The 15410-nt window shown below is 36.7% G+C and overlaps 1 protein-coding gene across 3 annotated transcripts in view; it reads left to right on the plus strand.

The window, feature by feature from the left end:
* CARS1 (cysteinyl-tRNA synthetase 1) overlaps nucleotides 1-15410 on the plus strand; it is a 31526-nt gene that overhangs the window by 7241 nt on the left and 8875 nt on the right. For all 3 annotated transcript variants that reach the window (XM_066320878.1, XM_066320877.1, XM_066320876.1), the window contains 15 exons: nucleotides 816-907; nucleotides 1730-1818; nucleotides 2112-2208; nucleotides 2653-2751; nucleotides 3713-3862; nucleotides 5091-5231; nucleotides 5860-5948; nucleotides 6539-6660; nucleotides 7808-7920; nucleotides 8432-8560; nucleotides 8765-8894; nucleotides 9191-9294; nucleotides 10294-10391; nucleotides 11494-11683; nucleotides 12144-12212. In XM_066320878.1, coding sequence (XP_066176975.1) covers nucleotides 816-907; nucleotides 1730-1818; nucleotides 2112-2208; nucleotides 2653-2751; nucleotides 3713-3862; nucleotides 5091-5231; nucleotides 5860-5948; nucleotides 6539-6660; nucleotides 7808-7920; nucleotides 8432-8560; nucleotides 8765-8894; nucleotides 9191-9294; nucleotides 10294-10391; nucleotides 11494-11683; nucleotides 12144-12212 — 1712 coding nt within the window. The remainder of the gene's footprint in view (nucleotides 1-815; nucleotides 908-1729; nucleotides 1819-2111; nucleotides 2209-2652; nucleotides 2752-3712; nucleotides 3863-5090; nucleotides 5232-5859; nucleotides 5949-6538; nucleotides 6661-7807; nucleotides 7921-8431; nucleotides 8561-8764; nucleotides 8895-9190; nucleotides 9295-10293; nucleotides 10392-11493; nucleotides 11684-12143; nucleotides 12213-15410) is intronic.

Consider the following 15410-nt stretch of genomic DNA (forward strand, 5'->3'; position numbering starts at 1 on the left):
CATTACAGCTGTAAGCAGCCCAGTACACAGCAAATTGCAGCTCTTTGACAAATCATATGCCCATACTTCTCTTTGAAAAAAACCCATGAGTTTAGCAGCTATGTTGCTTCTTATGAATTTAGGAGAAAATAAATGCAACAATATTGTCACTAATACTACTCTGGGTTTTATCTACTCTCTTTATTGGCAAAGTGTAACCTCTTGCTGAACTGGAGCATATTTGTGGTAAATGAGTGTGTGCAGAAATGACTTGTGTACATAATAACGCATGATAAAAAGCTGAGGTTCTTTCTAAGCCTTTCTGTCAGTTCTCCCTCTCACCTCGAGTGCACATACTCTGTCAATATTGGCTCTACAGACTGCCTCTGGACTCTGGAGATATTTTGCAAATTCTGTCTGAGATCCATGATGTGCCATCACGGTAGAATCAATGGTGTTGCAGATAGCCCATGACTGCCATAACACTTCATTAATGATTAACAAATTTCAAAACTCACAGTAATAGTTTACCTGAATCAGGTGCTCTTACATTTGTACCTTCTTCCTCACAGCTACTTGGATCAAAAGCTAATAGGAATGGCAAGTTAGAGAGTAGAAAATAAACTAGATTAAAACAATTTCCTTTGGTTTTGGTAGCTTTGTAGAAGGCTCTAACAGTAGTAGCTGCATTACTAGGATTGAAGCTGCTTTCACCATTTAGATGTGGGGGTTTTTTTCCTTCTGAAATAATGATGTGATAAGGAGAAAATGTTATGTTGCAAATCTGTTTGTGGAAAGTGTCTTTTCAGTTTTCTTTAAACTACCTTTTCTCCTAGGTAAAGGCAAACGTGTGCAGCCCCCCTGGTCTCCCCCTGAAGGGACAAAACATTCCAGGCTCTGCCTCTACAATAGCCTGACTCGAAGTAAGGTGAGTAAATGAAAGGAAAGTGGAGATTTCCCTAGGAACATAAATAGAGCAGTCATCAAATCCTTGTTTCTGGAGTTTTTCCCTGTCAGTAGGCAGGTCTCTGGGTTGTATTTTGTGGAATGTTAAGAAGCATGGGCCAGGAACTCTGTGCCTGTCAATTGCATTTACTGGGCAAGTGCAATACTATATACACTAATACATATATACACAACAAATGTGTCTCTTTGTGCGTATTGCATAATATTCGATTCTCAGTTTCAAGTTGTCATGCATAATAGCCAGGCATTCAACTGTAATACATGTAAGTGTAGGCAGTGTGAGCAGAATAAAATCAGTTTATTTATTCTGATGTTGTCTGTGTAAAAAAAGTCTCACCGACTATATAGTTGTAATATAAAAAGTGTAAAACTTCTTGTGGTCTTGTTTGAAAGTCCTTTGGGAAAGAGGAGATATGAAGAATATTAATTTTACGTGAGATGTAGTACTCAAATATCTGTGAACTGATTATAGGGTGTAACCTTTTTCAATTCAAAAGAAAACTTTTACAGTTTGAATAGTGTCCTGCTTAGTCCCAGTTGTTGTGACCTGATATCTTGGTTAATGAGAATGCACAGAATACAAGCAGCCACACCCTACATTATCTTTCTTACAAGATAAGCTAGTGGTGATCTCTACTTAAGGTAAAGTTGGGAATGGAATAACTATTTGTTTTTTTGTAATTATAATCCATGTTTTTGGGTTCTAATCTCCAAATGGGGTGTTACTGGCCCACGGTCATGTCTTCAATTTCCTCTGACCATTGTATTTTCCCTTTCAATTAAGGAAGTATTTCAGCCTCAGAATGGAAAAAAGGTCTTGTGGTATTGCTGTGGCCCAACAGTTTATGATGCTTCTCACATGGGACATGCCAGGTACTGCATTCCTTACTTTGATATAGGTGATAACAGTGCCTAGTGGAAGCAAAAGATTATTAGAAGAAGGTATTACTTACATGAGTGTATTACTAGAAAATTGTCTCTTTTGACTCAATGCTTGCAATTTAAAATGAAGAGCACATTATAATAGCATTGTGGGATTAAAAACTTACTAATAGATGGAGGCAAAGTAAAACTGCTGCACAGTTATTGATTGAGGTTAAAATGGTTTGTGCACAGGATATATACAGGTGTTTACTAAAAACACCCCTGTATCTTCTTGGTTTTAGGTCCTACATCTCATTTGATATCCTGAGAAGAGTCTTGAGGGATTATTTTAAATACGACGTTTTCTATTGTATGAATATTACAGATATTGATGATAAGGTAAGGAATTTTTTTTAATTGCAATCTAAAATGCTCAGCTTTTAGAACAGAAGTCAGGTAGGCAGATGTAATTGCCACTTGATAAGCCAAGATAAGTCTTACACTGATTAACTGAGACATACATTTTGCGCGCAAAGACATTGATTTTCTCAGCTTAGTAGCGTGCCTGTGGTAGCAAACCCTATACTATTGTATAATAATTAATGTTGACTAAAATTATCTCTTTAAAATACGTAGTCTATTTTATTTGCCTGTTGAGGCAATTAATTGATATGTTGAGGTTGTTCATTAACTGTGTATGGTGTGTTTGATTTGTATTATTGCACATAATTCTTGTCTCTTGTTGAATTTATAGGGAAATGCCTTTGGTACAGAAGATTTTATCTGCATGTTTTATAACTGTGTGACAGTTCACAGAAATTTTTTCATGTTTCTGATTTGTAGATCATCAAGAGAGCAAGACAAAATTACCTTTTTGAACGATATAGAGAGAACAAACCAACACCAGGTCAGCTACTTGAAGATGTTAGAGCTGCCACAGAGGTGGGTGTGGTCATCTCTTGCTTGTGTTTTGGGTTCTCACTCCACAATGTAGGAAAGCATCTAAAGAATGCTTCAGACTTTGCTATCTCCTTAAACTCCGCTTCTTTTAGTTCTGGTACTGCACACATTAGAAATGTTATTTGAACTGCACATCACTTTGATTTTTACATTGTTTTAGAATTGACAAATGTAAAAATTCTTTAAAAGGCATTCCTGATTTCTGTGATCTTAGCACTTATTTGTGAGTGCATGTATTGCTTAAACAGCGTTTGGATGTTTTTGTGTTCGAATTCAAACTTTTAAAATAATTCTTTAAAAGAGTTTTCAAATGGTGGTCTGTCCATAACCTTTAAAAGCTTGGGAGGTTTCCCTTTTCTACCATTGGTGACCTTGGAAAGAAAAGGCTTGACAGCTTTAAGGATTTAATAAATTGTGTATTCAAGACTGAAGATGAGGGAAGGTGATTCTCTGGTAATTTTTAGAACTACAGATCACAACGGGATTATCATTCTAATGAATTGAATACTGGCCTGAGAATAGTAGGAGGCCTGCAAATTTTGCCCAGCTATCTTAGCCCAACATACTCCCTAAATATTGCATTTATTCTCTCTCTGTTTCACATTAAAGCTTGTCCTTTTCAAATTTGTGGCAATCAACTGTGCAGTTAGGGTGATCAGCTGCATAGAAAATGAAAACAGCAGTAATGATGATGATGTAGTGATTTATGAAGTCTATCTGAAGAAATTAATTTGGATGCAAACTAAAATCTTGTGGTTGCACCTTTATTTCTGATGAGGAGCATATTTCATGTTTCAGTAGTTGATGTCAAAACTTTTTCTGTGGCATAATGTCTTATTCATCACTAGCAAGGTACTATGTGGCTAAGATAATAGTCTGTGTATGGAGCATAGTGCTACTGTACTGCAGCTGGCTTTCTAATTTTTTTTATTTTTAATTGTAGCCCTTTTCAGTTAAACTAAATGAAACAACAGACCCAGATAAAAAGCAAATGTTGGAAAGAATTCAGAATGCAGTGAAGTCTGCTTTTGACCCTCTACAAGAAGCTGTCCAAGCAAAGCTCCCTGCTGAGGAAATCAACAGATGTCATGAGGTAAATCTGAGCTCCTTTTTGTATTTTATATTTGGCTTATAATTGTTAGGAGGTTTAATAATAATCTGTAGCTCGTAGAAATTTCCTGAGGCATTATGGAACCTTTAAATCATAGAAAGAGGAATTGTGGGACGGAGAACATTTTAGTAGTTTGCATTCAATACAGGAAATTTGGTTCTTCAGTTCAACTGCAGTTTTGGGATGCTGTTTTTATCAATTAAGGGGTTTTTTAAACCTTTCCAATGAGGATTTTGCTTTTGCATATACTTAGACTTTCTTTTTGACTTTTGTCTTGATGAGTTAGTTTCATTATAGGAGCATGCATTTCTGACATTCCAATAGTGGTGGCAGTTTTTCCACATAAGTTTTTCTGTCTCTGATCAGAGAGGAAAATACCTCCCACAAAGTTGCGCTCAGGATTCTTTTTATTAAAAACAATTACATTTAGTGACAAATAATCATGTTGACTTTACTGGGCGTAAGCCCTGTCCCAGTCATCAAGTCAGTCAGTAGAACTATTTATGGTAGTTATTGTCTTCTAGTAAATGATTTCCATTTTTATCTTCTCTTGCTTTCAGATTATTTGTAATAAGTACTATGGGTTACACATGGCTGTGTGCTCCCGTCTTGAGAAGACCTTGTCTCTAATTTTTATGGATTTTTTTTTTAAAGGCCTAGATATTCTAATACCAAATGCTTTTATAAAAGTGTTTATTGATCTAATAGAGTTCTAAAATCCCCTAAAATTGAAGCAATCGTATCTTCTGCATTCTATCCTAGTGTCAGAAATAGAAATCCTTTAATATAAGACTAAAAGGCATCCTTGCTGATGTCCAATTTAGCCTTTAGACACTTTTTAGCAATGTGTACAGTAAGGCTTCTGTTAGATTATCCAGTAGCAGTGGGGGAACAGGAAATGTAATAAAACTGCAGGTCCCATCTGGTGTTTACAGCATAAATTCCAGATGCCTATTTAAGTGACCAGTATCAAAACAGATACCACTTAACAGTTTATCTTCCTTGCTCTGGTTGTTTCATCTCTATCTATGAAGGACAATATGATAAAAATGTGGTAGAAACCTGGATTACTCTGTATTCACAATTAAGTGTCTCATTGCAAATGTCTTATTCCTTTAGCAAACCTCTCCTTATTCAGAATGAGATCTTTCTTCCCAATTTAAACAGGGCAGGTCTTGGATCAGTTGGTCTTATCATTATTGTTTTCTAGACGCTGTTGGAAGAAGCCAAAGATTTGCTGTCTGACTGGTTGGACACAAAATTTGGCAGTCAGGTGACTGACAATTCCATATTCTCAAAGCTCCCCAAATTCTGGGAAGGGGAATTTCATAAAGATATGGAAGCACTCAACGTAAGTAAATGAACTGTTTTCTCTTCTAAAAATGTATGTGCCATGCCTTATAGTAACCAGAAGACAGCTTAGCTCCTTACTATCTTTCAAGAATCTCATATTTCAACCTTATTGATAAAGTATTTCCTTTAATATTAATGGGTAGGTGTTAAATTAGCACCTGCTCTGTCTCCATCCCAACAATCTTAAATCTGCTGTGTATATTTCACATCACTTGACTGGTGATCAGGTTGGATGCGTGCTCTCCATGCCATCCCCTTGGTGTAACATGGGCAAATAATCATCAACTGGTCCAAAAGTTTGAGCTGGAATCTGTTGGCTGCACAAGAGATCCCTGCCAACCTCAGCATTTAAACTGACTACTTAAGAGTCTTCAGCTATTAAGAAATTATGTGATGGTAACCATCAAGAAGAGATTTGTCTGTTGCAGAATGAAATGCTGTGTTACAGGCAGTGGTTCAGGTCAGTGAAGGTTGATTGATTTACCTGCAAATCAGAGGGATTTGCTGCCTCTTCTGTTAGAAGAGCTGGCATCCTCTTAAAGCCTGAAGGGAAAGTGGCCACAGCACATTGCCAGATATGTTTAGTGCATATTTCCATATATATATGTAATTCTTTTTATCTCTAGGTTTTACCTCCAGATGTTTTAACACGGGTTAGTGAATATGTGCCAGAAATTGTGGATTTTGTGAAGAAGATTGTGGGTAATGGTTATGGGTAAGTTTGCTGCTGGATGCCACAATGATGGCTTTCAGCATTTAGCTGTGAGCTGTTTTCTTTATATTCATCTATGACAGTCTAGTCTTTGCCAGAAGCAGTTTTTCATCAAAAAATAAATTTCAAGTTTCTTTGCAAAACAGCTGCTATTTTTCACCTGATATTCTTCTTATGATGTACTATAGAGTGGAATCCTTGTTGTTAAAATAAAGTTAAAGTCCTATTCATTTGAACTGTGTTTGATTCCTGGTCTTCATCAAAGACTGTCATGTGACAGTTAGAAATCAGTTGCAAATAACACCAATTTTAAAAAATGATAGTTCTTGTGACTCTTTCCTGATACCTCTCAAAAGCTTAACAAAAGCTACTGATTTCTCTTTGATTAATTTTATTATAACTTCCAATGATTTGTCCAAAGTCTTCATGTGATAAGGCCTTAAAACTTTGGCTCACCTAAGTCATATTTACAATACTGAGCAGTACCATAACGTGAGTGGAATTACTAGAAAACTTATGACAGTGATTTTGGGGATAAAATTCAGTAAAGTTGTGGTAGAAAGTTAGCTAAACAATGCTCTTTAACTTTTCAGGTATGTGTCCAATGGATCTGTATATTTTGATACTATGAAGTTTGATGCCAGTGAAAAACACTCCTATGCTAAGCTGGTGCCTGAAGCTGTAGGTGATCAGAAAGCTCTTCAAGAGGGTGAAGGTAAAGATTTGCTCAAGTTGCTGAAGAAACTGATGATGTCTTGGTCTCTTCAATTGATTTTACTGACGTTTGGATCAGTCACAGTCAGAGCTTAATGATTTATCTGCTGCATTTCCTTTACCAATTTCTTTGCCAATTTTGTAGCTTGAGCCTGTACTTTACTGAAAGTTTTTAATTGGAAAATGCCAAGAAATGTTATTAATCCTAGGATGGTTTGGAGTTGCATTTTGTGTGTTTGTGAGGGTTTTTTTGGTCAGAGTTGTGAATAACTCAGTCATTTGGCCATAGCCCAGTTATTTGCCCATTCATCTGGCTCAGAGTAGGAGCCAAAACTTGAACCTGGGTCTTCCACATGCCAGGTACAAGTCCTCCACGTCAGGCTGGGGTTATTTCATGAGTAATATTTGGATTTCTCTTTCATACTGAGAGTGCTTACTTTAACTTTGTTGTGTTGAACCAAATCCAAATATAGATTTTTTTGAATAGAGCTATAGCAGAGGATTAATTTAAAATCTCAGGAAATGGGACTCATTAGTTATCTGCTCCTAAAGTTGCACAGTTTTAGCAAATCGTGTAGAAAGTCTATAAAAAAGAATATTAAAAGGTTTTAATATAACACTCCTACCAGATGAAATCAGGACAGTCATAGAGCAGTAGGTAACAGAGGAGTAAATGTAGCTATCGAACAAATACCAACTGTTCTGTGCAGCAGCTGAGATAAGGGGAAGAAATATTCTATGATTATGTTGTATGTGCAGATTAAGACCATCACAGTCTCAATTTAGATCCATCTAACTTTGGAATTAATTGAATCTGCAGTCTTACCTGTCTCTGAGTCTGGGTTTTTTTCCTTTCTGTATTTCTTTTTCTATGACTGTGCCTGGTAAGAGAATGTAGATGAATCTCAAATCAAAACTTAGAAAGCAGTTGAGCTAATACTTGTCAGATACTCATTGGCCACACATGAACCAAAACCCCAGAGGATTATCAAGGTTAATAATGAGGATTTTTGAGGATTCAGTGTTTTGGGGGCTTGTGTTTTCAGATTTTAAAATTTTTTTTTTGTTTTTTATGTGAGATAGAGAAAGGCCAAAAATCAGTAATGCTGGTGTAAAATGTATGCATTTATATTTTTCTCTTTTGAAAGGTGACCTGAGCATCTCAGCTGATCGCTTAAGTGAGAAGCATTCTCCAAATGATTTTGCTTTGTGGAAGTCTTCCAAGCCAGGAGAGCCCTCATGGGACTCTCCATGGGGAAAGGTAAGGAAGGACATTATAATCAGGATTTGGATTTTCTTCACTTATTTAAATAGTACAGTTACACAAGTGTTTTTGCCTCACCTCATATTAACCCTGTATAAATTGTGGAGATTATGTATTCAGTCATAACATTCTGTGGTTAATGTTAATTTAATGATCTAGAATGTGTATCAATCTGATACATATTAAGCAGAAGTTTGCACACAGGCTCAGCATGGCTGTTATTTGTCCTTTGTCCTCTGTTAATTGACAAGCTTCGTCTGCAGTAAATTTTTTCCTTTTTTTTTGCCCTTGTGATCAAAAATATTAATGTAGCTTTTAAAAGAACAGTAGGCAAGATAATCAGAGCATTACAGATGTATTGCCAGGTTGGATCTTTAAATGTAAGAGTTTCCTTTTGTGAAGCTGAGACTGAGAATCTTTTTTATCTTAGTAACAGCATGAAGGAATGAGACAGAGGCAAGAGAGGAAGAGAGTTTCTAGTAACCAAGTAATGCCTTTGTGTTAACAGGGCCGTCCAGGCTGGCACATTGAATGCTCTGCCATGGGTGGATCCGTTCTGGGAGAGTCGATGGACATTCATGGAGGAGGCTTTGATCTCCGATTTCCTCACCATGACAATGAACTGGCACAGTCTGAGGTGAACAAACTGCCCTTTCTGCAGTGATAAAGCAACATACTTTGCTTTGACTGCAACTTACACAAATCCGTGATTCAGGTTTTTAAACTCGATGTGTGTTTTGTGTAAGCAGGAGTTTTGGTTCTCAGGATTTTATTCTCTGAGTTTTCCTACTTCATGTGTGTAAACAGTGTTGGGTCTTTGGGTTTTGTTCTTTTCCTGCAGGCATACTTCGAAAATGATCACTGGGTTCGGTATTTCCTGCATACTGGTCACTTAACAATTGCTGGCTGTAAAATGTCCAAATCTTTGAAGAATTTCATTACTATAAAAGATGCACTGAAGAAACACACAGGTAAAAACTATTTTGGAGTGGGAATGCTTTTGATGTACTTTTGAGTGGTGACTGGGATAATTGTTTTATTCGGGGTAACTTCTTGTGTCTTTCTTCTTTGCTAACTTTAGAACAGCTTCCTTGTTCTTCTGATCCTTGTTGGTATTTATCAGTATGGATGATGGTTTTGCTTTTTTGGTGGATGTAGTGATAGTAAGAACTTTAAAGATTATGTTCTTAGCTACTGCAGTATTGGAGTCCATCAAAATGTTTTAGCTTATAAAATCTTCCCTTGTTTATTTTAAACCTCCTACTAGCACGACAGTTACGGCTGGCTTTCCTCATGCACTCTTGGAAGGATACACTGGATTATTCAAATAATACCATGGAGTCAGCTATTCAATATGAGAAGTTTATGAATGTAAGTAAGTTTTCCATTTCTTCTCCAATATTTGTGTTGCCATGTATCTTTCAAGAAATAGAAATTCCAAGGATATGTAGGTCACATTCCCAGTCTGAGTTTGCTTTCTGAATTCATCAGGTGGCACAGTGGTTATCAAACTCTCAAGTCCTGTAAATTCCACAGACTGCTACATTTCTCTGCAGCTGGGTGCTCTCTCCAAGTTTTGACAGCTCTGAGCAGCTTGGCACTTACACATAAGATCAGTTTCTCAGTCGTTTATAGAAGAACTCAGTCCAACAGACACTCTAATTTTTCTGCCAGGTCAGACTCTACACTAATGTAGCCAAAGGGGAAGGAGGAACACTGTTCCTACCACAAACAATATTTGTCTCCTCCCCACAAACATTGAGCCTTTGCCTCTATGCCTTGCCAGGTGTGTGAGAGGTTAGGCACAGTTCCTGTCCTTGGTTAGTTTGGAGCCATAATTTAAACTCACATTTCCCACAGGGACGCTCTACAGCATTTTGAAGTTGTTGATCTTGGTCTCCCCAGATGAAGCTCTTCTGCTTTTTGTGTAAAATGTTTGGTTTGGGCCACAGATGAGGTTAAAATGACTTTTTATTGAGCTGGATGCCCATTTAAATCAGATATTTGCTATACAGCCATTTTATTCGTCAGCTTTCAATGCCAGAAACATACTTTAAAATCTGCCAGAAGAACTGTTGCCTAAATGTTTTGAAAAAGTTTTTTGTGTGAGCAGCTTGGTGTTAGAATATCATAGGGTATCATGTCTTTACAGAGCAAGAGATAGAAATTAATTGGTCCAACTGTGACAGACAGAGCTATGAAAAATAATTTTATTGGGTTTTATTGTTTCAAGAGGCATCATTAGATCCTGGCTGAAACAGTGTTGAACCCATGAAGCTTAGGAGTCTCATTAAGAAATAATGCCCTTTCCTAGTAAGTATTGGTTATGTGTAATTGAAACTGAAATCTAGCTGTATGTTTCTTTTACAGGAGTTCTTTTTGAATGTGAAGGATATTCTTCGAGCTCCCACTGATGTGACAGGCCAGTTTCAGAAATGGGAAAATCAAGAAGGAGAGCTGAACAAAAAGTGAGTGAAGGACTCCTACTTCTCTCTGAATTGTGTTGCTTCATGTTTAATTATTTTTTTTCCTTACAATATCACTTAAAACCACAAAAGATAAGAGCACCACTGTTTGAAAATATGTTGCTGAGACAGTGATATCAATTTTGCAGTCTTTTGACTTTTATAACAAAACTGCCATTATTATTTGTAATGCAAACAGCTTCCTAAACTTCCTAAAAGACTTTTGTTTTGTCTGAAATTTAAAATAGAAACATCTTACACTGCAGTGCTAAAATTGTTTCCTAGTTCAATTCACTGTTGTGGTCACTAATGTCACCACTGAATGATTAAGTGCAGATGTTTCTGTGTACTGATATGCTCTGAAAATTTTATGTTCAGTTTGAGGTTGGTGGAGATAAACCACTTTTTAAAAAAGATGGGAGATAAGTAATAGAGAGGTCAAAAGGAAGGGATAAAGAAGTGGGAGGAATGGAAGATATGCTTTGTGGATATTTGGTTTTGTCTCCTTTTTTCTATCACTTCTTTTTTCTTGGAAAAAGTACATTGTTTGAAACAATAAAACCTTTGTGTGATGAAATGGTACTTAATATATTGTATTATTTATTTTAAGTACTAATATGTCACTAACATTACAAAGGTTTGCATTTATTAATTTTATCTATTTGTAATATCTTCGTAACGATTCACTTTGTGTTAACTTTCAAATTGGTGCTCCTTCCTGGAAAGATACTAACCAGAGATCTTGGCTGGTACACAGGGATAGGAGAGCAATACTGTTAAAGAAAAAAAAAATAGTAAGCCCAAGAAGATACTAAATAAGCAATTTATAAAAAAAAAATAACTTGCATGAAAAGGCCAGTTGCTGAAAAAATGTTTGATAGTAGGGTAGTTGTGGCCAGTTGGATTATGCTGCCTGCCTTTGTCCATAGCAGTGAAACAGCAGCATTATGATAATGCCTTCTTTCTTGCTCATCTGTTTTTCCTTCCAATCTAAACTATGACCAGCAAAAACGTTTAGCTCCCCTTACTCTTCTAACAAAGACTCTTCAGAGTCTGTTGCAGGGGTTTTGGCATGAGTAGTTAAGAAGAATCTTTTTCTTCTCAGTTTTTATGAGAAGAAAGGAGCAATTCATGAAGCTCTGTGTGACAACATCGACACCCGCTCTGTCTTAGAGGAAATGCGCTCGTTGGTCAGCCTGAGTAACTCCTATATTGCTGCAAAGAAATCCTCCAGACAGATGCCAAACAGGCTTCTTTTAGGAAACATCAGTTCCTATCTCACTCAAATGCTAAAGGTATGTAACAGCAAGGAGTAATGTCACTATTGTGCTGTGCAGTTATAACTTGTATTTTCAAGTGTGGAGGGGTCTGTGTAGTCTTTGTTTAAATCTTACAGGAAACTAGAGCTCTTCCACACATCCCCCAGCCAAAACAACTCCAAACTGCGGCATGTGCTGCAGCAGGAACAAGTTTTGAGTCCTCCATGTTACATTATGTTTTTAGCTAATGTTTTGTTCAATAATGGAGAGCCCCTAATACATTCAAGAAAAACTAGATAGTAGAAAAAATTTGAAGTCAGAATGACAAATCTGACAGCTTTAAAGTTAAATCTGAAAGACAGTACTTTGTATGGTGTATCAATTACAAATCAGAACATCCTCTTGATAGATTTGTGAATTCTGGTTTAAATGATTTTGCTTAGTTTTCACATACGTATGAATTGATGTGTACAATCTTTTATTTTTCCTTGACCAGATTTTTGGTGCCATAGAAAGTGATGATGCAATTGGTTTTCCTGTTGGAGGGACTAGTCAAAACATAAATGTAAGTATGGGACAAAATGCACTAAACAAAATTACTCTGTATCCTTTGAGAGCTTAAGTTAAAGTGATGACATTACTGATATGTAGCTGAATTGCATTCTTTCTGCTTTTAACTTTTGAATCTGATGTAATTAATTGGCTTAGGAAGCAGGATTTTTCTTTTACAAGAGTTGGGGTTTTTATAGGTTTGTTTGATTTAATGACAGACAAATTGTATAGCAACCAGAAGAAGAATTATCTTGTCTTCTGAATGATGAGTCTGTTTCCTAAACCACATGTGAATTACAGGCTGCACATGCTACAGTCTAAAGACTCATTACAAGTATTTGTGTGCTAAGTAGTTTCAAAAATGTAATTATAATGATTAAACTTCTTTGTGGTACACCAGAAACCAGCCTGGAGGCAGCTGGAGTTTTATCCATGTTTCAATCTCTTCTTCTGATCTCATTTGCAGCCACAGTTTTTATGTGGCTTTCAAAGGCTGTTTTGCTTTAGTCACCCAGCAGTTCTGCGGCAACACAGAATTTTTCTGGAAATACCTGAGAGGTACCTGATGAAAGTGCTGATGGGCTCTGGAATAGCTGGAACATTTTCTGGTGCAGGCAGGAAAATAACTCCATGTGAAAGCTATCAACCCTTTGTTAGGCCAAAAATCTCTTGCGGACACATCAGTGCTGTTTTTCATGTATTTTTCTGCATTGAAGGTGTGACCATGCACCTCTCTGTTCCTCCTTAGAAGGAATAAATGAAGCATTTCTGGTGGTAAAAAAAAAGCTCAACTTTCTGTTCATCAAAGGAATTGGCAAGCTTGCTTGTGGTTGGAAGAATGGGAATGAACATTCATCCAATAATTGCCAATGCAAATACTTTTGTGTGCTGTGGAAATTTCCATTAATTACATAATAAGGAAGATGTTCAGTATTGCCTACAATGCCCATCAATAGTGATTTTTTTAAATTAAGCTCAGAATTATTTTGAATTTCAGAAGAAAGGTAGCATTTTAACACCTGTTAGAGGAAAATGAAAATTAAATTTGTATTTAACACTTCAGGTAGTGTTTCCAGTAGATATGTTTTATGGAAGTATTGGTAATAGCTTGAAGCTAAGTCCTTTCACTCCTTTAAAATAACATTGCCAAGGGCAGAAGAGTGAGAATAATCTTGTGCAGAAAAAAACATTTCCTGAGCTAACACGTGTTGTTGTCCACAAAAATTGGATTTGTTACCCATGTGCAACAAGCCAGTAATTGCATCCTCAAGATCGATTATTTGTTTCAGAGTTGTGCAAGCCTGCGTACTGAGTGGTATTCCACAAATCAAGTACACCAGCAATCAAAACTTTTTATTATTTATGCATTTTAGCAAACAAAGCAACTAGTGTTCATTTGCTACATGTTACATAATTCTCGTAATAATTTGTATTCTGTCCTCTCTTGGTTAATAATTTTCTTGCTTCTCATGCTAATTAGTCTGCATGCTCAGTCTTTTTGTTCTTTTGAGTCAGCGGGTTCCTTGGGTTGGTGGTCCCTGAGTTAATGTTTGAAATTAACCTTTTACCCGGTGGGAGCTGATTCAGTGCAGTTGCTGAGTTGGCTTTGAGTTTCTTCCTTATCTTGGGAGTTCTGCCAAGTGTCCTTGTGGCCTGTGAATTCTTTGTGGCATTCTTTGTGTCCACTATTAGTGGTCCATCCTTCTCTCCAAGTTTTGTTAACCTCCCCTAAGGTCAGAGATCATTGTAGTGTGTCCAGCCCTAAACCTTAACAAGGCAATTCTACCGACAAGTAGTTTGTTTTTTTAACACCTGGACATCACACAGAGCCTGCTTGTTAGCTGCTGTCTGTTCCAGGAATTAAATCTCCCTTCTTGTTCATTAGGCTTGAAAGGATACAAAAATCAAACATTAAACAACATCCTTCCGGAAGAAAGTTTTACACGTTCCACATTTTGCAACACTGGTAGCACAGTTGCCAGAAGAATTTTGTGCTAACATCTTTTACACTCAAGAAGCTTTTGTTTTTATCACCCAGGTCATTACTGGTGTTAAGCATTATATTATAAAAATGCATAATATCACAAACGTTTTGGCTGTTTCATGAAATATTATACTGTCTTTCAGTCCTCCATGCAAATTCTTATTTTTTTAGCACAAATTAAAGGAGGTGAACTTCCAAAGTTCAAAAACTTCTCTTTAATTACAGAAGGCTGTGGGTCAAGCCAGTTGTTTCCATATTTAAATTAGAAAGAACCAATTGAGTCAATATCTCAAAAAAGGCATAATCCAGTTCACAAGTCCTAAATGAAAAACTGGCTGAATTACCATGGGTCAGTAATTTACTTGAAAAGTGGATATAAGAGATTTGAAGTCAGAAAACCTCAGCTCCATAATATCATTTTCCGACTGAATTCAGCATTTCTCTCAAGTTAGTTATTGTGGAAATAAAATGCTTTCCACATACTACTTTATTTGCATAAAGGTACTTCCAGTGCAGAGGAGGAATGAAGATGTGACTGTTCCTCACTTTCCAGAGTCTGTTCCTTGGGCCAAACTTGTCAGCACTGGATGTGATTATGAAACTGATTGCAGTGTTCACATTTATAAAAAGCTTTAACAGAACTCCTTGGTTCTTTTCGTAGGGAAACCTTTACAGCATGATAGACTGTCTTGTCCCTTAATTGCAAAGAAATTTGTCATGGGGATTAAACAGACAGGAAAGACGTGGAAATTGTAGAGGAGACAAAAGTTTGCAATTTTTTTTTCCTCTCTCCCCCCCGTAAAGTAATGAAACTTTTAATTTAGGCTTTCCCCTGAGGGCCTGGCTTTACCTCTTGGGATTTCAGAGAAGTGTTGGCAGACACTGATCTGTAGTTGTTTTTGTAGCTGTTCACTGCTGTTCACTAACTGCTTGCTGCTGCTATTCACTGCCATTGAGACCAGGCTCACAGGACTTTTTCTCTAAGATTCTGTGCCTAGCTTTTACTTACACATGAAATAATTCAACAGTAATCTTTCCCCACTTTTTGTGGGAGAGGGAATTGTATGAGGAATATAGAGAATTGCACTGTCTGTACAGTTAGCATAAGCTAAAATCTCAGGAACTGATCTGTGTTCTAATGAAAATTTTTTCTAATATCAGTTTCACATGGTATTATTTGATAAACAGCTGTTCCTAAGACAACACAGAACATGAAGGAGCAAATTC

This window comes from Sylvia atricapilla, chromosome 6, assembly GCF_009819655.1.
Source record: "Sylvia atricapilla isolate bSylAtr1 chromosome 6, bSylAtr1.pri, whole genome shotgun sequence".
Lineage (NCBI taxonomy): Eukaryota > Metazoa > Chordata > Aves > Passeriformes > Sylviidae > Sylvia > Sylvia atricapilla.